At 46.6% G+C, this 25544-nt stretch overlaps 2 protein-coding genes across 3 annotated transcripts in view; one reads left to right on the top strand and one right to left on the bottom strand.

The window, feature by feature from the left end:
* Positions 1–5511, top strand: part of BMP6 (bone morphogenetic protein 6) — a 264226-nt gene extending 258715 nt beyond the window's left edge. The window contains exons 6-8 of one of the 2 annotated variants that reach the window (XM_006864100.1): positions 4166–4242; positions 5113–5223; positions 5310–5511. In XM_006864100.1, the coding sequence (XP_006864162.1) occupies positions 4166–4242; positions 5113–5223; positions 5310–5459 (338 nt within the window). In that variant the 3' untranslated portion in view covers positions 5460–5511. The remainder of the gene's footprint in view (positions 1–4165; positions 4243–5112; positions 5224–5309) is intronic. The other variant, XM_006864101.1, reaches the window with a different exon arrangement.
* Positions 5512–8295: 2784 nt separating this feature from the next.
* Positions 8296–25544, bottom strand: part of TXNDC5 (thioredoxin domain containing 5 (endoplasmic reticulum)) — a 40744-nt gene continuing 23495 nt past the window's right edge. The window contains exons 4-10 of the mRNA XM_006864131.1: positions 25494–25542; positions 21827–21942; positions 18943–19029; positions 17985–18128; positions 12363–12445; positions 10766–10895; positions 8296–8418 (exon numbers count right to left, since the gene is read on the bottom strand). Coding sequence (XP_006864193.1) covers positions 8296–8418; positions 10766–10895; positions 12363–12445; positions 17985–18128; positions 18943–19029; positions 21827–21942; positions 25494–25542 — 732 coding nt within the window. The remainder of the gene's footprint in view (positions 8419–10765; positions 10896–12362; positions 12446–17984; positions 18129–18942; positions 19030–21826; positions 21943–25493; positions 25543–25544) is intronic.

Below are 25544 nucleotides of genomic sequence, written 5' to 3'. Positions count from 1 at the left end.
GTTATTTGTGTCTTCTCCCTCTTTTCTTTTGTTAGGTTTGCCAATGGTCTGTCGATTTTGTTAATTCTTTCAAAGAACCAGCTTCTTGTCCTGTTGATTGTATCTACAGTTTTTCTGTTTTCTGTCTCATTTATTTCTGTTCTAATCTTTATTAATAATTTCTTTTCTTTTGTTGGCTGTGGGTTCCCTCTGTTGGTCTGTTGTAGATGCTGTGTTCATGTGTTGTAGATGCTGTGTTAATTTTGGTTCTTTCTTCTTTTTGGATGTGTGCGTTTATTGCAATATATTGTCCTCTCAGCACTGCTTTTGCCATGTCCCAAAGATTTTGGTATATTGTGTATTGTGCAGTTGTTGGGTTGAATGCTCTGTACACATCTATGAGGTCCAGTTGGCTGATTTTGTTGTTTAGCTCTTCTGTGTCTTTGTCAAGTTTCTTTCTGGTTATTCTATCGATTTTTGAAAGCAGTGTATTAAAATCACCCACTATTATTGTAGATTCATCTATTTCTTTCATCTATTAGAATTTGCTTTATAGCGTTTTTCTATTTATAAGCTCATTAGCTCCTTATCCATTTGTGTTTGAGAAAAAAAGGCTAAGTACAGACCACAACCCCACCCCCAAACCCATACACATGACCCCCTAGAGTAAATGAAGTCTACATGATCACACAATCCAGGAGCAACCTAAGAATAAGCCCTCACTGTTGCCTCTCAGGCTAATCATCACGATCATAAACAAAATTGAGACTCTGAAAACTAAGCTGTCTCCCACTACCAGGATTATTGACAGCAGAAATCAGAACCCTGGTGTGGTCATGTTGCTGCCCGTTTTGTCCATGGCACTAGGAGCCGGGGCTATGTTGTAGATAAGGCTGAGCCAGTAAGGCCTCCAGATAAGAGAAAGTACAGCCAGCGTGGCCCAGCCAAAGGAAGACAGCAGTGCCATTTTAACCTCCCTTTTCATTATAGGCGAGGACGGAGATGAAAGTCATGAATTGTTCTCTCTGGCAAGCACGTTTTCTTTGGGGAGAGTCTGTGGCCTGAGCTCAGGGAAGCTGGGAAGCAGAGTGGAACATGCCACTTGGTCTGAGCTCCTGCTGCTATACTGTTTTCCTAGCTGTGTGTGTGGCGTGTGAGGCCTGCTGTGTAAGGCATGGGGGCCTGCAGCTGGCCGGCGGCAGGGGGGAGGCTGACCACAGCCCAGGAGCCCTGACAAAGGAGGGGGGCTGCCTCCCTCTCACCTGGTTGTTGTTTCTCTGCTGCCTTCTCCCCCCACCCCTCCATGTCTTCCGCTACTGCAGTAGGGAAGGAACAGGCTGGGGCTACCTCTCACTGAGCCCAGGGATGGGATGGGCTGCCGCTAACCCCCTGCTGTCTGCAAACTTCTCTCTTGTGACTGCTCCCACTCCCTCTGTGTCTGCATCCCGTTGTGGTGGGCAGTGCAGCATCCCTGCTTGCTATGTCTCTGAATGTCCAGGTCATTTTCTCAGCTGGGGCTCATGGACCCAAGTCTCTCTGGCCTTTGGTGAAGAATATCCTGCCCATCACTGCCTGCCTGAGTGTCCTAGAGCTGCTGTAACAGAAATACCCAGACTGATGGCTTTGAAGAACAGAAGTTTATATATTTCACCATTCTGGGCCCTGTCGATTTTTCCTTGTCAGAAGTACTTTGGCTCCTTGTTGTAGAAGCTAACCACAGGTCCTGCTCTGCACAGCTTTGGATGGCCAGTTTTTGCCTTCTGTGTTTAACTTTGAAAAAGTCAGATCTCTCAGAAATTGCTCTTGGGACCAACACTGGTCCTTCAACAGAGCTATGTCCCTGGAAGGCCCCAAAGTCTCTAGTGCCCAAAGACAGACTTTCCATCTGAGCAGGGGATTCTGTCCCCTCTCTGGGAGCCTCAAATGATTTTTAAGAGTCATCTGGGCTGTGGGGACCCAGTGCCTGGTGTTGCTCTACTGGGTCTGAGGTGGGGCTCAGGAACCTGAGGCAGGGTACTCATCCAGCCCAAGACTTGTTGCGCTTGGGGATGATATCATCAACATTGGGGCTCTTGCTATGGAGTTTGGGCTTCTATCTAGCTCCTTGAATTCCTCTATGCCCTGCCTAGTGGACCCCTTTGAACAAAGCTGAGTTCACTTCCTTGATTCCACTGAAAGGGACAAGTTCCTTAAAAAAACTGCAGAAATGTTTTACTAGCCCTAGGCAGACTGTAAGGAGTCCTGGTGGCACACTGAGTTAGGCATTCAGCTGCTAACTGCAAGATCGGCAGTTCAAACCCACTAGCCACTCTGTGGGAGAAAGCTGAGGTCCTCTGTTTCTGTCAAGATGCACAGCCCGGGAAGCTCTGGGAGCAGGCCTGCTCTGTCCCACAGGGGCACTGGGAGTCAGAATCAACTCCATGGCACTGGGTTTGGGTTGTTTCATTCTTTTTTTTTTTTTTGGTATGTAGACTTATTTATCTAAACAAATGCAGGGCTAGGAGGAGGGATGTTTTCCTCCAAAAAAAATAGTGTGGCAGCAGTGTAATTACCCTGCAGAACCCAGGATACTGACACCTGAGAGGGAGGCACGAGTATTCTTAGGAGCGCTGACCTCCACAAATATTTATCTATTCCCTGCCAGCACTTAACATGGAGCTATAAGGAAACGTAAGCAAGGCCTGAGAGTGTCTGTAGAAGAGTTTCATTCCTCCCTTTCCTCTCTCTGGCCCCGATCCTTACTTAACAACAAAAATGCTAGTGTTTGGCTCTAAAAGAAACAGCTGTTCTTCCAGAGAACGTTCTCTTTGTTGAGCCCTGAGAGAGTCAAATTAGCAGCAAGTTCAAAAATAGAACTTACTGGTGAAGATAGAAGCAAGGCCCCATCCAAGAAGTGAGGCCCCAGCCAAGACGTCATCATAGTTCCTTTCAGCCTGAAGAGCACCATGAAATACAGACATGAAGAGATCGTCCCTGCTCACGTTGCCTGGCCCCAGAAGGGAAGCTGTCAAGAGATTTCACTGCCAATGTCTCTAGGCCTAACTTCAAGAAGGTTGTGGTCCCCAGCATAGAAGTGGTATTTCGAGAAAGCGTACTTTGGAGGAGCTCTGGCAAGATGAAGTTGGGCGGAGAAAAGTCAGGGTGAGACTCAGTAGGTGGTTATATACACTTTCTCATCGGACCTAGGGCACCTTCCCGAGTGAAAGGGGGCCAGGACCTTTAGTCTTCTCCTGGATGGACTCAACTGCTGGGAGAGGAAAGAGCATGTGAAGCCTGGAAGCAACTTATCTCCCCACAATCCCTGGGGAGAACTCAGTCACATGGCCACACCTAACTATAGTGGACAGCGGCAATTGGCTGTGTGCCCAGGAGGTAGGTAAAGGAAATAGGTTTTAGTAAACACATAGCAGACGGCTCCTTGGACATGCCAAGCAGGCTACTTCCTCAGAACCTTGGTATTTGCCATTTCTACTGCAGAGGACATTCTTCCCCCTTGTAGCTTCATGCTGCATTCTTTGATTTCCTTCAGGCTCTGCTTAAATGATACCTTAACAGAAAGATGGGTTCATCAGCCCAATATGATCCTACAGTGCCACACCAGGAGTCCTGGTGGCGGTGGTGATGTGCCGTGGAGTTGGTTCCAACTAATAATGACCCTCTACAGGGTTTCCGAGGCTGTAAATCTTTACAGGAGCAGAAAGCCTCATCTTTCTCCCACGGACCAGCTGGTAGTTTTGAACTGCTGACCTTATGGTTCGCAGCCCGATTCATAACCACTATGCTACCAGAGCTCCTTATAAAAGCTCAACACAGGCATGGGACTGGAGGATGAAAAATGCCAGCGATCTTGGTCCCTGCTGCCCCCCATTCCTTGTCCTCCTGCTTCTGCTTGCTGCCTTCAGCATACTGTTCTGGCCCTGCAGCTATCTTCAAAGCACTGTCCAGCTTCAAGAGTGTTTCTGTTTGAGATTTAACCCATTTTGGTACAGTGGTCTGTTTTGTGTGAAATGAAATCTTCCAAATTAAGAGCCTTGGGGTCTGGGCATTCTGGCACCCCCCCCCCCCCCCGGGGAACACTGTCTGTCACTCAACAGGACTCACCATAAAGGACTCCAATCAGTCCATGTAATCCTTCAAATTAAGAAATGGATGGCTTTATGGGTCCATCTTTTTGTATCTCCCACAGATTACAACAGCAGTGAATTAAAAACAGCCTGCAGAAAGCATGAGCTCTATGTGAGCTTCCAAGACCTGGGCTGGCAGGTGAGTCTCTTTGTGTCTAATGGCAGCAGCAGCTACCATCAAAGACTGAGAGGCCGAGGGCTGAGATGAGTCCCTTGGGAACGTACTCGTGAACCCTCAGAAGCTTGGTCCTGGATCTGACTAAGGAAGACCCTGCCCACCTGTGCACTCAGCTAGCCCCAGTCCAGGCACCCCAAGTCTTGTTGTGATTCTCCCAAATCAATAGCCAGTTTACCACACTCTTCCCACATGATCTATATTTGGACCTCACACAAATTTAAATCGTTTTCTAGAAGACTGTCGTTAAGTGCTGTCGAGTCAGTTCCTACTCATGGCCACTCTGTATAGCCACTGGTGAGTTTGAGCCACCAACCTTGCAGTTCAAATTGGCCTTGAAGTCCAGTGCTTTATCCTAGAGGGCCACACCAGGACTGGAAAATTTGGATTTAATGGCTCTAGGTCAAGCCACCCAAGTGATCCAGAAGAGTAGATTGGCTTGCTCCAAACCTGAGTGCCGTCACTACTCTGTAAGGAAACACGCCTACTTTGTAACAGGTGACAAAAAGGATAGAACATAGCTTCATTGTGCTGGGGACATGATGAGACCAGGAGTCCCAGGGCCTCCTGTAGACTCCGTTAGGTCCAAATATAAGCTGGTCACCCGAATGCTCTCAGGTAGTCATGCATCAGCTGGAGGTGGGAGAGGCTTGCTCAAGCAGCTGGCGCTTGAGAATCAGACCAGATTCAAACCTCAACTGTTAAATGAATGTGAGCAGAACCACATACTTCACCCCAACCCCATGTTTCCTTACCTGTCCAGTGCAGATGAGGTAATGTTAATGAGTCCATGGATATCAGTTTTCTCTTTGCTTCCTTTTGCTTTAAATGAAGGACTGGATAATCGCACCCAAGGGCTACGCGGCAAATTACTGCGATGGAGAATGTTCTTTCCCCCTCAACGCGCACATGAATGCAACCAACCATGCCATCGTGCAGACCCTGGTGAGCTCGTGGAGGTTCTGAATTTGGGGGCAGACAGCAGCCTTGGCCACACGGACCTCATCTTGCCCTTCTTTCTTTTGTAACAGGTCCACCTTATGAATCCTGAGTATGTCCCCAAACCGTGCTGCGCACCAACTAAACTAAATGCCATCTCAGTTCTATACTTTGATGACAACTCCAATGTCATCCTGAAAAAATACAGGAACATGGTTGTAAGAGCTTGTGGCTGTCACTGATTCGAAGTTGCTGGGGACACATCAATTCTGCCTTGGATCCTGGAGTCCATCTACATCACCACCACACAGGGGTGTGCTGAAACAGGAATGAGACTTTGAATCATTTACCTACTGGTGCCTTAGAGCCCAAGGAAGACTCTCAAAAGACTTGGCTGGGAATTTGCTCACTTGGTAAACAACCTGGGTTCTTTAAACGTGAGTTTATAGGAAATTGAGTATGAATGTTGGTATCAGTTAACTTTGTAGGGTTTTCTCGAGAAAAGCCCACCACAATTAGTTTTACTTTTAGATCAAGCAGTTCATGGTATTAAAAGTAAATAGGAAAACCAATCTTAAAGGAATAAATTAAAACTATGGCGGACACATCAATCAGTTGTGTCTGCCAAAGGATGATTTCACAGACAGCAGAAATTGGGGGCAATGCCTCCACCCAGTTTTCATGCCCAGGAAAGCCAATTTTACCTAGCTGGGGTAACAGTACAGTTAACCATAACCAGTTAGGCCCATTTGGAAGTGCCTTTGGTCTCAGAGTCTTATGGCTGGGTTTGTGCTGGATTGTTGGGGTAAAATATATTTATCTCACACAAAGCCAACCACAGTTCTGTATCATCTGCACACCCTGATTTCCTCCCACTTGCTGTATCTTTTGCTGAATTCTAAGTATGAAAGGAAGATCAGTCACACTCTGATGAGAGGGGCACTCTGCCTAGCACCATGGGAAAATAATGCCGTGCCTCTTCGTTATTGGAACTGCTCTCTGTTAAGCACACTACCTTCGGGAGCGCTGGCTTCAATGTCTCATCTATCTCAGTAAAATGGTTGCCTTTTTACTATAATACAGTATATTCTGTTCCAGGGATTTGGACCTACAGAGGCCATCAAGTGAAGAAGGACACCACCCTTTAAGATTGGGTTTGGGTGAACATAGTTTATGAACCGAAATCATCATTTTCTCCTGTAGGCAGACAGACTCAGAGTAAATCTTAGAATTTTTTTTTTTTAAATACCCGTTTTCATCATCATGTTACTAGGAAATCAATTTCATACTTAACTGATTAAATAATACATTTATAATCGCTCATTGTACTTACAGCTTTTTTTTTTTGTAAATATAAACGATAATTTATTGTCTGTTTTATATCTGTGTTGTTGTAACATTTAAAGAAAGACTAAACTTTTTTTAAAAAAAGTTTATTTAGAAAGTATCATCATGTAAACAAGTTGTACCACTTTGCATTTCTCTGAATACGACACTCGTGATGCCAGGCTGAGGTCACTCTGAAGGACTGCGCTTCCCTACAAATCAGGGTTTATACAGAACACCCGTGAGCCACACATGATTAATAAAAGAGTTCCTGGGAGGCAGAGGCTGGTAGAGACGTTGTTCTGTGATCTTCTGCTCCACACAGTAAGTGGTCTTTTTCTGAGAGCCCCACACCACCACCACCACACCAGTTACTTTGGGCCAAATGACAACGTCACCCTGTGTATGTGGGGAGGGTGTCGGCAGTGACTTGATGGTAAAGAACAGATGTGTGTTCACACTCTAAGGGACCTTAGTCCTCCAGCTGGTTGGTACAGGGAAGACCAACACAGACTGGAGGATAGCGATGCCCCTTCAGTCTTTGGTCGTGAGGTCAAAGTCTTTCCACGCTGCATATGCTAAAAGGTCGACCTCCTCAAAGGCAGGCAATGTACAGCAAGTCCCTAAAAGGGGCGGCTTGTGCTTTAAGGGGCGGCTTGTGCTTTAAGGAACAAAATCTGAAACAGCTTCCAGTCAGAATGCTCTGCAGGGCCGAGGGTTAGACCTGGCTCCTGGGCACTAGACTAAGGGGAGAATCAGTCTATGATTTTTTGTGTGTGGGGGTTGGGGGTGGGGGGCGTGTCAAAACAGTTATAGAAAAATCCTTTATTCCCCACACCCCTTTATCTTTTAATTCTATTTTTCACAAGCTTTCTGAAGCCCCTTCATATTACTGAAGTGCTTCAGGTGATAGGCAGCCAGCATCTTAACTTGTGGCATGTCCCATGCCTGCATTTTCCTATGGGAGATTGTCCAATTTTAAAGTCTGCCTGGACTCTGCCTTTGCTGTTAACGTGATGAACGTATGAAATCTTCCAGCCCAGGACAATTTTAAAGTCTGCCTGGACTCTGCCTTTGCTGTTAACGTGATGAACGTATGAAATCTTCCAGCCCAGGAGAAACGTAAGTACCCCCTAAACAATAAACTGACTTAAGAGACACACATGAAACACACATACTGGAAGGACTGTGACTGACCTCTTCTGCAGACAGAGGCGCTAACAGAAGCAGCAATCCCAGAAGTCGTTGTGAATGCATTTCCAGAGGTGTTTCCCAATCTGTTCCCAGCTACTGACCAACCTCTTTCTGAAGAAGCCATTGTGATCCTCAGGTCAGGAGAACAGCAGGACTGCCATAGGCCACCTTTTCCCATCCTCGTGGGCAGTTCAAAACTAGGCTTTGGTCATGATGCCTTCACCAAAATCACTCAGAAGTCAAAAATAGTCCCGGCAATTTGATTTTCCTCAACTCTATTTTAGTCCCAAAGGAAACCATTTAAATTTCATCAGGAGCGGGTGAAAGGGGATGTATTGCCGCTGAAAATATTTAGTTTGCACAGTGACCATGAGTTACACGTTTACTTAGAGAAACTATAAGAGTCCTTATAGTGTGTTGGCTTAAAAAACACACACATAAAGAAGGTATCACCCATTTAGCACATTCAGCTTTCCGAAGAACCACCCTCTTGGACATCAGTGTGACTGAGCTCTGGGTGGAGGCAGCGGGGAGCAGAGGCAACATTCAGCTGGGTCCTTACAGTTCATCTTTTGCCTGACGCAAGACAAAATGATGCAATGACTCAAGGTCTCTGCCCCCGTTGTGTTCACTGACTTTCTTTCCTGCTCGGAAAAGCAGCAACGTGGGATAGCCTCGGACCTTTAAAGGAAACAAACAAAAACCAAAAAATTAAAAATCAAGTTTGAAAATGCACATAAAATGCTGCTCCAATAAATTCAGATAACGTTCTACAGCTGTAGCTGGGAAATTCTAGGGTTACATTTTAATGATGTTAGGAAGAAAGTGCCAGAAGGATTAAAATGGAGAAGTCTTGGAACTTCTCTATTCACTTTTGAATCCAAGGCGGCACTGAAGGAATCACTCTTCTCAATCTGGAACGTGAGCCTGTGAAAAGGTCAATTCTGGGCAGAGACAATGACGTGGAGAGATGGAACGGCAGGGGACTCTGGATTCAGGGAGGGAGAAGGGCTGTGCTGACAGCCAGGGGGCAAGCTTGCGGGGTGTACCCTTTGATTGTTTGATGATGCATGGAGGGGACTGAAATCATTGCTATGATAAGATGAAAAAGTAAAGCTGATGTTCTCCCACGTAAACTATCCCTCAGTTCACAATAAAAACTTATTCAGATTCAGCAGGGTTTGCTATGTTTGTCTGAAATGGTAAGTAGTAAGACTACAATCTTCAGGATGGATTAAACCTCATTATAAAACAAAAATCATGGGCCCATAAGCAATAGCACGATAAATCATGGATTTTATATTATTCAAATCCATAACCAATGCCCATGTAAGCAGCAGTGACGAAATCAAATGGCATACTCTATTGGACAAATCTACTGGAAAAGACCTCTTTACAGTGTTAAAAAGCGAAGATGTCACTTTGAGGACTAAGGGTGCACCTGACTCAAGTCATGGTATTTTTCCATCGCTTCATGAGTATGAAGGCTGGACAAAGATCACGATGGAAGGAGAACTGATACGTCTGAATTACGGTACTGACAAGGAATATTAAATGCACCATGATACCAGAAGAATGATCCAACCTATGTTGGAAGACATACGTATGCCAGCGTGCTCTTATCAGTAAGGATGGTGAGACTTCGTCTCACGATCTTAGGACGTGTGATCAAGAGGGACCAGTCCCTGGAGAAGGACATCGCGCTTAGTAAAGCAGAAGGTCAGCGAAATAGAGGAAGACCTTCAACAAGATGGGCTGATACGACTACAACAACGAGCTATAACAATAACAATCGTGAGGATGGCAGAGGACCGACCAGGCAGTGTTTCATTCGATTGTACAAAAGGTCGCCATGTTGGAACTGACTTGACAGTACCTACACCAACAACAGAGCTAGGTAAACTCTCTGTGCGCTATCTATTCTCCATCTAAGGCGGTCATGTACTTGAACCAGTGAATTGCCAATTAGTATACCCGAAACTCCTCTCTCCCACTCCTAAATTTACACAGTGTTTTGCTAACATCTAATAAAAATGGAAAAAGAAACGAAAACCAGTCACCATCAAGTCAATTCCAACACATAAGAAGGAGAATCGTACTGCAGAGGGCTTTCAATGACTGTTACCTTTAGGACCTACGTGACCAGACCTATCTTCTGAACTGCCTGTGAGTGGATTTGAACCACTAATCTTTCAATTTATAGCTGAGCGCATAACCATCTACACCACCCTGCCCCCAAAAGTGCTCAAAATAACAACACAAATACAAACGTTAGAATTCTTCTAGGCTACCCCACACTGGTGTGGCGCTGTGGGCTAATGCGTCAGACTGCAAAATCGTTTGAACTGCAAGGTCGGTGGTTCAAGCTCACCCTATACAGGGTCGCTATGGGTCGGAATCAACATGACGGAATGTAACAACAACCCCAAACTTGTGGACTACCCTAGCTTGTAGGTACGGCTCCCTTAGAAGGAAGATGGTCTAATAAGTCCTTCCTCTGCCGCAGTACTTATAATGGTGACTTAGGTCTGAGGACGTCAGCCCAAGACATCTATCAGTGGCTCCACAGCAGCTGGACAGTTGGTCACTAAGCAGCACTGGCCTCGCAGGGAGGACTCTGTCCTGGAGTCCCTGCAAGTGGGCTCATAGCCAGATGACCAGGCCTAAGTAGACACCACTGGGAAGCATATGCTAGCTAGTAACCAAAGAGAACAAAGCCTTACCTGTGGGAGAGCATCTCCAAAAAACTAACAGAAATCTCGAGGAAACCAAAAACACTTTGTTGAAGGGAGCAGGGCTGTGTGAATTACAGTCTTGCTTGGGATCTGCCAGCAGCACTTCTTGTTAGGTGCCATCAAATCTGTTCTGACTCACAGTGATCCTAGGAACAACACTGCCCAATCCTGCACCATTCCCACAACTGTAGGTACGCTTGAGTTCATCACAGCTGCCACTCATCTCCTGGCGGGGGGGGGGAGGTGTAGGTCTGGCTTAGTCACAATAAATGTGTTCACCTGCGTATACCTACCGAGTATTTGCTGCAAATATTCCGCTCAGCAGTGCAATCCACTTCAGCTATCGTGACTCCTGCCAAACCAGGGAATTCCTTCTTGGAGAGTTCCTCCCACGTGGGAGCCAGATTCTTACAATGGCCACACCTAGGAACACAATAACGACCGTTTGGTTGGCATCTTGAGTTCAGCTCATTCACTTGCATTTCACCATTGAGCCTGTTTCTTCTGGATGAGGCCAAGAAATCTATAAAACGTGGAATTCTGCCGGGAGGCACACACTTTTCTTCCTCCTCCTTCTCTCCCTGTCCCAAATAAGGAATTCAAAGGCAATCCAAAGCAGGTTCACCTACTACATACAAATCAGCTGACCTGTGAACAAGATCAAATTCCCGCAACCATTCAACTAAGTAGGGCACAAAGTACATTCCAAACGCTTTGAAATCTACACTGTTTTCAATTCGATTGCCTATGACCTCAAAATTTCTGAACAACTTCAGTGCCTCTGTTAAGCTTGCTTCACCAATCCGGTGTGAACTTTGTGGCCATTTACTACATTTGGCTCAAACCCTCCCTACTTCGCACTGTTTTATTTCCTTTCCTTTTCTGACCTTCTTCCCGTCATATGAGCAGCTCCCCGTCAATAAAAGATCTCTTTTACACCTGAGCTATGCAGCTTTGGGTTTTTTAAAACTGGAAAATATTCAATGTCAGGACACTATTTACTAATTTCAATTCTCTATAACTGAAAACCACACAGCTCATAGGGGTCACGGGCTCATTAAACTGAATCTTCACAGATGCCTGTAACCGACGGAAGGACAAGAGTGACTGACACATGGTGAGCTTACTTGAGCATCTTCATGTGAAGACTTAACACTCTTCCTAGGAACCTCCCTGCTTTTCCATGACGCTTGCTCTTTCTGCACAGTTGTTCCCATTCTACAGCTAAGGAAGTAGGTTCCAAGTAATCAGAGGCCACCCAAGTTGTTGGTTATCCGGGAGTCTTGGGACACATTCTGGCACTCTGGTCTCAACACTTCACCATCTTCGGTCCCACACTATACGGCAGTTTGCGGGCAAGCTATTGGCATCTATTTTGAGGTCTGAACCCTGAAGACCATGCTGGGGAGGGGGAGGTTCAGGTCTTTGAGCAGCATGTTGAAAGTGAAGCTGTACTAGGTTTCCCTGCAACATTACTGAAGAGATCAAGATGCAAAGCTTTGTACTCATGTTCATTCATCAAATAACCTGTTTGGAAAAAGTACAAAGATACCACCCAACTTGATGTTTGCATGGCCAACTTTCATTCTTTTCCCCTGCTGTTAAGTCTCTTCCAAAGTAGACTGAACTTTAAGATAAACGGATCGCATTCTGTGTTTGTGTATACATACCACCGCCCTGTATCGCATCAGAACACACGAGCGCAACAACAGTATCTCCTTACTCCCCACAATGTGGTCTCAACAGGGGCCTGCACATCCTGGTCTCCTCGCCCACCTTCCCACAGACGTGCAAACGCAACACAGTCTGAACGGCTGGTGAACAAGTTGAAAACTTCCATGAGACTTTAGTATAAGAGAACAAGAGAGTTCCTAATGAGCAGCCACTTACCATGGGGCGTAGAACTTGACGAAGGTGAGTCCCTCAGCAATGGTGTCGTCAAAGTTGCTTTCGGTGAGAGCCAGCACAGTGCCCTTTGCAGGAGGGAAAAGCCACCGTTCAGACGTGCCACTTACAGCAGAGCGCAGGGTCATGTGTGGAATGGCAGGAGTACTTATCGTGTAAAAAATCATGCTTTCATGCATGTACCAAGGACCCACAAAAATGCCTACACACTCCACTCTCCACAAGCAGGGACACACTGCTGAAAGGCAGAAAAGTCCTCGAAGAAACCATGAGCCTAAGCCCATAGTACACAAGTGGGTGCTGACACCTGGGTGCAGCCCAGTCCAGCGCTCTCTCCCAAGCCCACCTAGGTGGGTACCAGAGCCATCAAAGTAACCCAGAAGCAAAATGTAAAAAGATGTAAAAATCTAGGCAGCTCTGGGGGTCCTTCAATGCTGACCCAAGAGTCTAGAACCCAAACTTACTGGTCCTAACTGATGTCTGCTGGCTCTTCCCACCACCCACCCTATACGCCTGTCTGTGAACTGGACACGTACCTGAGCCACCGGCCACCTGGCAGTCTGTCGCGCTGTGGTGACCTGATTTGCTATGATGCTGGAAGCCACACCACTGGTATTTGAAATACCACAGTGCACAAGTTCCAGTGAAGCTTTCAGATGAAGATGGACTAGGAGGAAAAGTCTGGCACTCTACTTCTAAAAATTAGCCCACTGAAAAATTTTGGATCTTAACAAAATATTGTCTGGTTTGCTTGCTCTGGACGCATCATCAGAAGAATCGCTAGGAAGACATTATGCTTCATGAAGCAGAGGGCCAGCAGGGTGAGTGAGCCCCTGGGGGAGACGGACCAGTCCAACAGCTCTAGCGGATACACATGCACAGCTGGCAGTCTTTTTGCTCAGCTGTGCATGGGGTTGTCATGGGTTGGAGCCAACGTCATGGAAGCCAACAGCAGTAACTGAAGCACAGGCATGGTGAGCATCTACCATACCGTAGGCTTCACTTGTAAATTCTCAAGGAAAATGTGGCAAGCGTTAGCCTCCCGAGAACTGCTGAGACCGTATATCCAGGACTTTGCTCGAGATCTAGAGCTCCTTCCTGCCCTACAAGGGAGTGTGCTTTTAGTGATTCCCACCTGACTGCTACGCAAATGAATTAGACTTGCTCAGTGCTCAGCTGCTAACTGCAAGACTAGAGGTTTGAGTCCACCTAGAGGCACCCAGGAAGAAAGTCCTGGTGATGTACTTTTGACAAATGAGCCACTGAAAAGCCTATAGAGCACAGTTCTACACACAGGGTCACACCAGAAGTTGGTGTCAACTCAGCAGCAACCGATATAAACTGTGATTTCTTCACGAAAAGGGACTACGAGTGATGAAGCGTGTTTCTAACTGTTCTTGGGTTGCTCCATTAGAGTATAGAGTCTGCAACGTGCATGAGAGTCAGGGAGGAAGCCCTGGCAGGTGGGCCACTGTAGAATACTGCTACCCTTCTTGACATCCAGAAACATCACGCTTCATTCACTGAAAGAGCGGCTCACTGGTGGAAAACTTTAATATAAATAGATGCGGCTCTGGGTTTGATAAAAACATTCATAGTATATAATTATACTTAATTTGGGATGACCTTTAGAACCACTATGACACATGCACTCAACATATGTGGTCATAACTGTAAAGTCATGTGTTACTTCTTAAACCCAAGCTTTGACTTTCAACAAACACCAGGCCATCGAAAGCCTACAAGTGTCCAGCTGAGGAATGGGCGGTGGGGGTGAGGAAGCCTGGTGCCGTTCCCACCCAGGGAGGTTCCACGGGGTTTTCCATTTCCAAATGCAGCCTTGGGCGAGATGGCCCCAGTAAGTCTCATTCTCTTGTATAAATGTCAAGGGTTTGAGAGTTGCCAGTAAGACGTCACCACACACCTGGTCTCCCATCCCAGGGCACAAAAGGCATGCTCTGCAACTTCCTCTGCCCAAATGTCTCCAAGTCCCAAGAACCAGGCCTGCTCGGAAGCAGACTGTGTGAACCACAGCAGCAATATAGTATTCTGCTTTGGGACTAGGTTGACCAGTGGGACCTGTGGTTATTAGATAGAGACCTCAGGCATTGCTTTCCTGGGAAAACACGTTTTGATTCCCCTCCAATCATTTCATTCTCACACAGAACTTCCACATCTGCTTCTCTAAGTGGGAGAGACAACTCATTGAGCTTCAGACCCGGACATTTAATGAGACAAACTCAGTGACATCGAGTCAATTCAGACTCACAGCCACCCATGTGTTACAGAGTATAACTGTGCGCCACAATTTTCTTGGCTGTAATATTTAAGGAATCGGTTCTCAAGGACTTTTTTCCACAGAGCTGCTGGCGAGGTTCAAACCGCCCAACTTACTTTAGGTTAGCAGTGGTGGTAATGTGCCATAGAGTCGGTTCCGACTCATGGTGACCCTGCACAGGGTTTCCGAGGCTGTAAATCTTTATGGGAGCAGAAAGCCTTATTTCTCCCGCGGAACTGCTGGTAGTTTCAAACTGCTGACCGTGAGGTTAGCAGCCCGATTCGTAACGACCCAGCTGACTGCAAATCGCTTGTGCCACGCAGGCTCTGTCCTATTTGCAGTGCCCCCTCAATATCCCTCTCAGCCCTGAGAATCAACATCTTGAAAGCAATCACGCCCTCCTCCCCTGGCCCTTCCCCATCTGCTGGGACTCAAGTGGTCCCACAGCCCCCCACCCTCTGATAGCTATACCCAGGAGACAGGACCTTACACTTGCTTCGACTGCTCCCCACCCCCTTTTTTTTATTTGATAATCGTATGTTGTTTTTTCCATTATCTTTTTTTTTAAACGTTGTATTGTGGATTGGGTGATAGTTTACATGGGAGAACATTAGCTTTACATTCATCTACCATATATCATTTAATTGCCGTGGTTACAATCCCCTCCATGGATCATCAACCAACCAAAGTGTATATCACCCTGCAAGCCTGCACCCCGGTCATCAGCATACAGCCCCTCTCCCTCTCTGGGTCTACAATTCCCAACTGCTTCATCTCTCCATGTCATCGTCTCTGCCTCCATTTCTGGCATCACCACACTCCGCTCTTCTCTCTTGATGGTCCCAGGGACCTCGGCTCCTAGACTGCAAAGTCAATCACTCCCCTCCTTTTGCTACAAAACATCTACCTCACAATCAGTCCTGATAGCAGTTATTCACTATTGTATCACAAGAGACCTAGCCACATCTCCTTTCATCAGCTGCACCCAAAGAGATTGGATACTACTCAATGGAAATTCTACCTTCCTCCATGCCCTCTGGATCTAGGCTCCCTCTTCAAAGCTTGTAAGATAGCCACTTCTTGCCTTTGTAGCCCCCCCATTTTGGGTAGCCAATGTCCAAGTTGCCCATCCCTGTCTTCTCTGTGTATGGAGGGTACTCCCTACCCCTTTTGTCACCGCGTTTGGTTTGGGATCTCAACACCTTTCATGGACACATAAAAGTGGTACATCTTGATCAAATCTGCAGTGGCCAGTCATCTTTCTAAAATTCAAATCTACTGGCAACTCTATAGCTGGGTGATACAGCAGAATCCCTGGCCGGCCAGCAAAGCCCACTGCGATCCACGTCCTACTTGTGACTCCACTGGCTGCCTATACTTCATCCTGCCTCCCTGACCACCTGCGGGGCCTGCCTGAACCTGCTGGTTTGTTTTGGGTGCTGTTGCTCCACACTGTGAGCCTGGACAGCCTGCATAACCCCACCCCCCCCCAACTCTAAGTCCCTGCTATTCTGGTCCCACCTCTTTCAAGCAACCACAGTAGGCCCTGTATGCATTTTCATCACTGCCCCTGGTAACAACCTGCAGCATGTGTTTGCATCTGCCTCCCACATTAGCTGGGCAGGTAAATGGTTTTGTTCTCTGAAAGCCCAGTATAATGCCTGAAACCTAACATACACTTGTGAATTCTGAATGAGTGGCTCTATCCTCCAACACAATAGATAAAGCCAAACAAAGTTAACAGAATACAATGGGAGCTTCTCTATGCCACTCACACTCTCTACTGCAGCGCTTTTTGGGGCCAGAGTCCAGAGTTTCAGTAAAATGTCACAGCCAGAGTGTCCACGGTTATTCCTCAAAACTCACGAAACAGGGAGGATTCCCTAGATTCTGACACCAAATACTGCTTCAGTTTGTCTCATGCCTATTTCGTCATTGTAAGACACGCCTGAAATGAGGGGAGATTCACAAGAATGCTCAAACTTGCAGATAGTACCCATCTGATCTAGCCTCGATGGCTTGGTAATTAGAACTCAATTAGAGAAAGACAGAAAAAATAATCTTTGACAAAGGAAATGAGTGTAAATTGCTACAATTTGGTGAACTTTACCTATATCTTTATGGATGTAATAGCTCAAAATTACAAATGAGAGAGAAGGAGTCTTCACATCAATTATCAATGCTATTCCCTCTCTATATAGGGTAGACAGGGATGGGCAACTTAGACCCTGGCTACCTAAAATGAAGGGGCGATAGAGGCACAAAGTGACTGGCTTACAAGGTTTCAAGAGAGAATTTACTTTAAGAGTGTGCAGGGGAAGGTAGAGTCCCCACTGAATAGTTTTCCTCTTGTCTAGATGGGTCTGGTAAAAAGAGATGGGGATAAGATTCGTATGATTCAATAGTGAGTAACTGTTATCATGACTAATTGCGACTGTCACAACTGTATAGGTAGAAGTTCTATAACAAAAAGTGAGAAGTGGTTAATCTTACAGTCCAGAAACAAGACCCTAGGGCCATCAAGGAAGAAGAGAACAAGCAGAATGCAGGACCCTATCCAGAGAAGCAATGATGGCAGAGATGACAACATGAAGAGAGGGAGCAGCTGAGGACTCTAGATTCATTGGAAGAGAGGGATAGAGAGTGGGCAGCCAGGAGGCAGATTTGCAGAATGGGTCCTTAGGTTGTCTGAATTATTATATATTCCTGAGTGTTTTTGTGTACACTCCTATACCACCACCACCAACACCATCCAAAAAAACCACACACTCAGAATGGAAGCCAATACTATCAAATGACAATGCGTGGAGGAGACTGTAATCACTGCGTTTAAATGATGGTGTAAAGCCGATGTTCTCCCATGTAAACGATCACTCAGTTCACAATAAAAAATTTAAAAAATACAAAGAGCGAAAGACACATTTGTTTATGTTGAGCCCTTACAAGCATGCAAAAGTAGCTGAAGGAACCGTTTCCTGTTGCCACATCAATGTAAGCCCATCATCAGCATGAGTCTTTAAGACCTGTGGCCATGGAGTCGGCTCTAACTCACATGACTCCATGTCTGCCCGAGCACACCTGCACTGCTCAGTTTTCAATGGCTGATTGGGGAAAGCAGATCACCAGCTCTTTCTTCCAAAGTTCCTCTGGGTGAACTCACACCTCCAATCTTTTGGTGAGCACCAAGTGCAGTATCACCGGTTCTACCTGAGTTATCCTTTACGCCCTCCAAATTGTCCTTTTGACCAAAGTATCTGAGGAGTGTCATCATGGTCCCACAGGGGGGCTGTAGGACCATGTCCGCTGTGCTGTCCAGGATGGGTACTCACCTTGTCAGCAGCAGGCTCCGCAGCCAGCACTGGGGCCTCAGAAGGCTCCACGGGCTCCTCGGCTTCTTCCTCTGGGCTCTGCAGCTGCGACTCCACATACTCTCTCAGCGACTCCAGGTCCCTCTTTCCTTTGTACTGATCCACCTGTCAGACACAGGCCACGCTAGCATGCTACTCATTAGTGCCCCGACACCCACCCCAGCTCTCACTCACGAGACGGCTCAGCCTCAGTCACACCTGCCACACACTGCTTGTATGCCCAAGTTTAAATCGAACAACAAATCACCCACCGCTGTTGAGTCAATTCTGACTACTAGCAAGCCCTACAGGGTCTCCCCACAGGGTTTCTATGCTGACTGCCACATTGGTCTCTCACAGAGTGGCTGGTGGGCTCGAACTGCTGACCTTTCAGTTAGCAGCTGCTTTAACCACTGCACCACCAGGGCACCTAGAAATGTAACTAGCAAAGAATACATTATGCACAGATGCTGTGGTTTGGGTGAGGGAATTTTACAGTAGTTCCCTCGGCAGAGGAAGTGGCCCATGGAGGCCAGGGTTAACTGGACCTCAAGAGAGCCTTCAGCCCACAGAGATCCTGAGACGACCGCCAACATCAGCACAGGCGATGTAGTCTCAGAGAAGTGAGGAGACTACACTTGACCGAGTCAGCAGCCCCAGGACTGTGTGTGTCCACGGTCAGGGCATCACTGCCCTATGAATGGAGGGTCAGGTTAGGCTAGCAGTAACCCATGCCAATAAGAATGCCTTCAAATAGTCAACAACAAAAAGTTTTGACTTCTCAACTGCCCTCGTCTTTTCCACAAAGAGAAAGACATTTTGTCCCAAGCTAGTGCCCAACCAACGATCCTGGCAATTCACTGCAAACATTCAACAACTGGTGCTGTTTCAGTGATAAGAATGAACTTGTGTCTCAACAGCAAGAACTGAAGCCCCTCACCTTCTTGCCCTCTCGGAACCAGAGGAGAGTCGGGTAGCCACGGACTTGGTTTCTAGAACAGAGTTCATAGTGCTGTGTGCAGTCGACCTGAAAACAAAGGGACATGCAAGTCACAGCCACATTCTACACCAGCCTTCTTGGCAAACAGACTTCTGGACACAAGACACAAAATCATCATTTTAAACATTCAGATCCTATAGCATCTCCGTCAGCAAGTTGCAGTTTTTGGAGACTTTTCCTAAAGGCTATCTCAGAACAAATGTCACCTGAGCCCAGGAAGATTTAACTTCAGAGACATCATTTATTTGAGCTTAACTACAAATGCCAACTTTAGACAGATCAGTGGATGGAGAAAACAAGCCTGGCCTAACTGGTTTGGTGCTGCAGGATCAGCACTAGACTGTGAACCACAAGGCTGGTGGTTCAAACCCACCTGCTGCTCCTTCAAAACCCTACACAGGGTCACTTTGCTATTCCGAACTAACCTTTCAGCACTTCACAACAACAACAACTTGTGGGGAGAGGTGAGGCGTGGCACACAACCGATTTGGGAGCCAAAGAAGAACAAGTAGTCGGTGCTACATAGAAGTACTTGCCCAATATTTTCAGACAAAGTTTTATTCTAAGATACTTCTTTTTGATTTTCTACTAACACTTAAGGAGTCCTAGTGTGGCGCTGTAGGGGAAGCACTTGACCACAGGGTCAGTCTGAACCGCAAGGACAACAGTTCAAGCTCACTAGCCACTCCTTGGAAACCCTAAATAGGATTGCTATGGGTCAGAACCAACTTGATGGCAGTCAACAACAGGCACTAATGGCACTATGGTTGTGCAGTGTTTTAAGCACTCAGCTGCTAAGAACCCACCAACCACCCCTTGGGAGAAAGACCTGGAGATCTGCCCCATCAAGATTACAGTCTATGAAGATTGTTGCTCTCACGTACCATCGAGCCAGTCTTGACTCAAGCAGCACTGTATGGGGTTTCCAAGACTGTAAACATTTGCAGGAGCAGAAAGTCTCATTTAAAGATTACAGCCTAGAGAAGCCAAAGGGGCAGTTCTGCTTGTCCTCTAGGGTCTCTGTAAGTTGTTGTTGTTAAATGCCGTCGAGTCGGTTCTGACTCATAGTGATCCTATATAGGGTGACTGAGGAGCAGCCTGTGGGCCAGAATCATGTGGTTAACAGTCCAGTGTTTATCCTACAGTGCCACACCAGGGCAACAATGGGATTGTCGTTAAATGCCCTCACATCGGTTCTGACTCATAATGAGCCTGAATAGGGCTTCCGAGGAGCGGCTGGTGAGCCTGAACTGCCGTCCTTGCAATTCAAACTGACCTTGCAGTCTAGTGCAATAACCCGCAGCACCACACCAGGACTCCAATGACGGGATTAACAGAGTAAAGTCAGAGAAAACAGAGTGTTAAACAGAGTTGCAGGTAGCCTGAAGCCAAAGTCTGTGGAGAGTGACAAGCATTTTTACGGGTCCAACTTAAGCCGATCCCTGACACATGCATAGGAAGAAGTGTCTTCCTCACAGAACGGTGCGTCCGGCTGCCTCTGGACATGCTTGGTTCTATTAGAGCTTCCACTGACAGAAGCTAAAATACAAATGATCTCCTATAAAAGTTCAGATAATCACAAAGGATATAAGGAATGAGAATGTTAGGAAGCAAGATTATTCTGGAATTACTCCCATGAAATGGTCAATAAATCACAAAACCATTATCATGACATGTAAGTAGAATACGCTATTAAAAATGTGTAATAGGCAGCAGGGAAGAATCCACTGAACTAACAACACTAATAAAGCATTACAGTTTATCAAGCGTTGGCTCCACGTGAAGCAATGCACTAGGAGGCGGCCCAAGTCAGCCAGCCAAGTCTACCAGGCTCCCAAGTTTCTCCTTTTAGTGCCCTCACAGCAGAGCTCAAACCAGCTGCTGTTGATTCCAACTCATGACAAACACACGTGTCCAAGTAGGACTGTGCTTCCATAGAGCTTTCAATTTTGGAGTTTTCAGAATGAGATCTCCAAGCCTTTCTTCTGAGGTGCTCCTAGTAAGACCAGAACCTCCAAACTTTTGGTTCAGTTTGCACTATTCAGGGACTCAGCCATGCCAGGTAGAACACCTTACTGAGCATGATCCTGAGACGAGCCCCATTACTTCTGCACAGATATCAGTCCCGTGCAAAGTCAAAACCAGGATTTTTACAAAAGAAAACCCACACAGGGATGTCCATGGGAACAAGAGGATGGATGAGATTCAAAATATCTGATGAGCCGGAGCTGCACCGGAGGCTAGTCTAGGTCTTTCCACAACACCCGCTTACACAGAAGTTATGCACCTCATTTCTGGCTTACAGTGTAAGCAGGAACAGTTGGGTCAAATTCCAGGCAGCAGAGCTAATAGGAACTCACCAACAAAAAGGGTCTTCTACAAGGCCATGTGAGGATAAAGGGTCTTCTACAAGGCTACGTGAGGATAAAGGGTCTTCTACAAGGCCATGTGAGGATAAAGCCAACAGTCCTTCAGGAAAGAGCTAATGGGTGAGATCAAACGTGGATGGTCTCCAAGCATGTTGAGTGAACACTCTCTACAGCTTTGCCCCACGTCTACAGAAAGGGCTCTGGTGCTGCCAATTCAGAATTGGCCATCTCCTCAAAATAAAGCGCCTGAGACCATAATTTACGGAGATGCTGTGGAAAAGCCAGCAAACCGTGGGCTGGCATGTGCGAAAGTGAGGTGAATTATCAAGTGGCACGCTAAATGGAATGAATAAATCAAGTCTGCAACTCTGCACGTAGAATGAAGAATGGGCCACTCTACTAATTACTCCAGCCAAAGGCGGTCCATTTCCAGTTTACTAAGAGCTGTCACTTACCTTGCCAATCTTGACAGTTTTGGAATGTTCAAGGCCCAGCGCCAGCTGCTCCCAGGTTGGAGCCAGAGCTTTGCAGTGACCACACCACGGAGCAAAGAACTTGATAAAGTGGTCGCCTGGAAGGAGAGCCAAGGCAGAGAAGGGGAAAAGAAATGGTAACTGACACCAGACCTCACCAGAGATTTAACTGAAGAATTAGATTCCTGTTCTCTTGTTTAGCGAGTCTCAAGATCAGCAGGAACCCTTCAGCTGATGAAAAGTGACTCGCCACCAAGTACACCTGCACCCATAAGTGTTCTTTCTGGTTACCAGGGGCGGGGGTATGGGGGTGCCATTGTCTAAGCAGCCATGAGTTTGTGGAGATGGTTATAAAACCTGGTTAATATAACTGACCTCACTATAGTGCACACGTGAAAAGCGCTGAATTGACAAATGCTGGGTGGTGTGTATCTTCACACATAAAAATAACTAAAATAGATGCTTGCATCGAGGAGTTCATAAACAATACTCGGGGCAAAATGAATTTGTCATCTTTATGGAAAGTTTGAAAACTGGAAATAAGTGGGGAGGAACAAGTGAGAACTTTTCCTGCCTTCTTCTGTGTGAACTGTGCCACAGAATAACCAAATGATGGATGAGGGCAAGACAAAGTAGGAATGCCAGAGTTAGAACATCAGCCTTTTTGCAACCATGGGAGCACAAACAGAGGGGAAGATACAGACCACAGAGGCAAAGCGAAGGGCAGTGGACAGAGCGAGCCTTCCCCTGGAGCTGGTGGCCTGTGGTCAGGCAGTGTACAGTAAGTACTGGACTGCTCTCTGCAAGGTCGGCAGTTCAAACCTAAGCTTGCCGTTAACAGTCCAACCCCACCAGTCACTCCTCAGAAACACTCTTTAGTGGTCACTGTGTGTGAGAACTGACTTGATGGCCCTTACACAACCAACAGCCTCCTAAACTGGGAGGAAGCAAACTGGTGTTCACTAAAGCCACCCACACGTGGCACTTCTGCTACAGCAGGCCTGGTATAGCACGGTAGGATCAGTGCTGGCCTACTAATCACAAGGTCGGCGGTTCTAACTCAACTAGTCACTCCTTGGAAACCCTGTCGAGTGTCACTGTAAGTTGGAACCGACTCAACAGCACTTAACAACAACTGACTACCAACGGTGATGGTCAACGGTTGGTAACATCACAGAAAGACACAATCCGACAGGATCTGCCACCAAGAGGTCTGAAGTCTTGCCCCTGCTCCCAAAATTCAAACTGGAACTGATCGTGCCTCTATAGCCAAGGACCTACTTACAGAAGCTGGAGAAATCTGGGAACCATACTAACCACCACCACAGGGTACCATCAGCAAGTCCCAGTGGTACCTGGAGAGATACAGGTCAAATATCCTGTGTCCTCAGCAAATAAAACACAGGAAGAGGTGCTGAGGGAATATGTAGATTAAAAGTAATTTATAAGAGGTATTTAAAAAAAGAGACCCTAAGTCAACTAAACTAGTGCTCAGGAATGAGATGTGTGTAATCAAACCTTGGAGCAAAGCTAAACCAGAGTAACCATGGAAGTCAGGAGAGAGGTTCCTCTGGAGGCAGGCTGGGGTCTGGATGGGGCATGAGGAGGACTTTTTGGGGGGAGGGCCGACAGAGCTGTATTTCTTCCCTAGGACAATCAATGGCTACAGGTTGGTCATCTGATAACAATTCACTAAGGTCCACATTTGCATTCTATGTCAGTGTGTGATGTTTTCTAATAGAAGGTTTAAAAAAACAACCAAATATTACCCTCTTGACTAGGGAAAGGAAAAAAACAGAAACTCCCAAAATCCTCATTTAGCCATTGGAGATCTTTACCTATCTGCTTTGACCAGCCAAGGGCCTAAAGATGTCAAGGTGAAAGGAAAATGAAACTAAGTTCTGGGCCAGGCAGAGAAAACAATCAGGGGAAATTAAACTGTAACTCGGCTTCAGAGCAGGACTTGGCCACTTCATCACCCATGACAGCAGAGTGTTTGAGGGGAAAAGTGACACATATTCCAGAAACATTAACCGTCTGCGTGCACATCTGTGTCAAGCATGTGAGGGAAGGGGGAAAGCTGGCCACAGCTGCCCGAGGGAGACAGGCTCTCTAGGAACAGATGCCAGGAACAATGGGAGCCACGGCAGAGGGCAGAAGACAGCAGCAACAGAGACCCTCCTGAAAGCAACAAAATGTAGCACCTACACACCATAGCCCTTCATCAGTGAGCTGCTTCATAAGCGGGGTGGCCTAAAGACAGAGGTCATTTGGGTAGCACATCCTGCTTGGAGAGCATGCTATAGACTGAACTGTGTTCCCTCAAAACATGCATTATAAATCCTAACCTATGGTTAGAATCCCATTGGGAATGGGTTTTCTTTGCTACGTTAATGAGGTCATATACACGTAGGGTGAAGCGTAAATAAATCTCTTTTGCGGTTTCAAAAAGGCAGATTAAGCAAGCAACCCAGCACGCAGAGATGGAAGATAACAGAAGCCCAGCCACAGGGAGATCAGCAAAGAATCAGGCATCAGAAGCTGAAGACAGATAAGGACCTCCCAGCAGAACCAAGTGAGAGAAAGCAAGCCAGTGTTCTGATTTTGACTTACAGCCACCTAACTGTGAGCTAAGCACTGGGCTAAATGCAAGCCCATGATAGAAAGCTGAGGCTGTCTGCTACCATAAGATTTACAGTCTCAGAAATCCGGCATGTGGCTGCCATAAGCCAGGATCGATTTGATGGCAGTGCGTTTGGATTAAATAGTAACAAAATAAACTTCTGGTTGTTAAAACCATCCACCTGTGGTATTTCTGTTACAGCAACAATAGAGAACTGAAAGGGAGCCCAAGCCAGTCTCATCTCCAGGTGAATCCCCCACATGGTCTGAGCTTTGTTACTGTCGTTTGGGGAATGGGGAAAGGTCAACAATATCAGTGAGTTATTTTCAGCAAATGTGGTGTAGGGAGGGGGCTCCCAGTCCCGATAGGTATGAGGTTCTAAGGCCCTTTCACTCAGCTCTCAGCCCAGCCTTCAAGGGGCTTACTCTCCATGGCAGCACTTGAGAATGAAGTTGGCAAGGATGCCAAGCCTGCTTGCCACTCATTCACTGCTGAGCCAACTTATCTGAAGTACGTTCAGGAGTGAAAAAAGGAGCCCCCATCAAGGATGCACAGCAGAAGTAAAAACCAGGCTCAACATCTGGGATGTGGGACAGAGAGACATTGTAAGTATGAAGGATACCTCATTTGACTTAGAGGGCACAAGGGTCCAGAAAATTATTATAAAACAAGGATGACAGCTTGTATTTTCATGTCAGGTCAGTACGCATACAATGGATATTAACATAAACAGATCTCTTGGTGATACAAGGAGGCACTGCCCAGCAGAGGACAAACTCAGCATGCCCTCTGGTGATTTCTGAGCTCCAGGCAGTAAGCTTGGAGTTAAAGAAGGCATCTCTGTAGGAGCAGGGAACAAAGAGAGGAGAAATCATTTATAAGAGAAGCATTAAACAGTGAAGAGAGAACCTCTGGGGTTGCCACCCGTGCACAGTCTGGAAGTGGTGAAAAGAAAAACCAAGCGAATCATGGAGGGTCAAGCCAGGGTGCCGTGAGTTACAGACCCAGTGGAAATCACCAGCCTACCTTGCGCAATGTGTTGTTCAAAGTTGCTCCCTGAGAGCTCATACAGGCCCT

Source organism: Chrysochloris asiatica, unplaced genomic scaffold (genome assembly GCF_000296735.1).
Source record: "Chrysochloris asiatica unplaced genomic scaffold, ChrAsi1.0 scaffold00060, whole genome shotgun sequence".
Taxonomy (NCBI): domain Eukaryota; kingdom Metazoa; phylum Chordata; class Mammalia; order Afrosoricida; family Chrysochloridae; genus Chrysochloris; species Chrysochloris asiatica.
The sequence above is the reverse complement of the archived record's forward strand: the minus strand, read 5'-3'. Positions and strand labels throughout refer to the sequence as shown.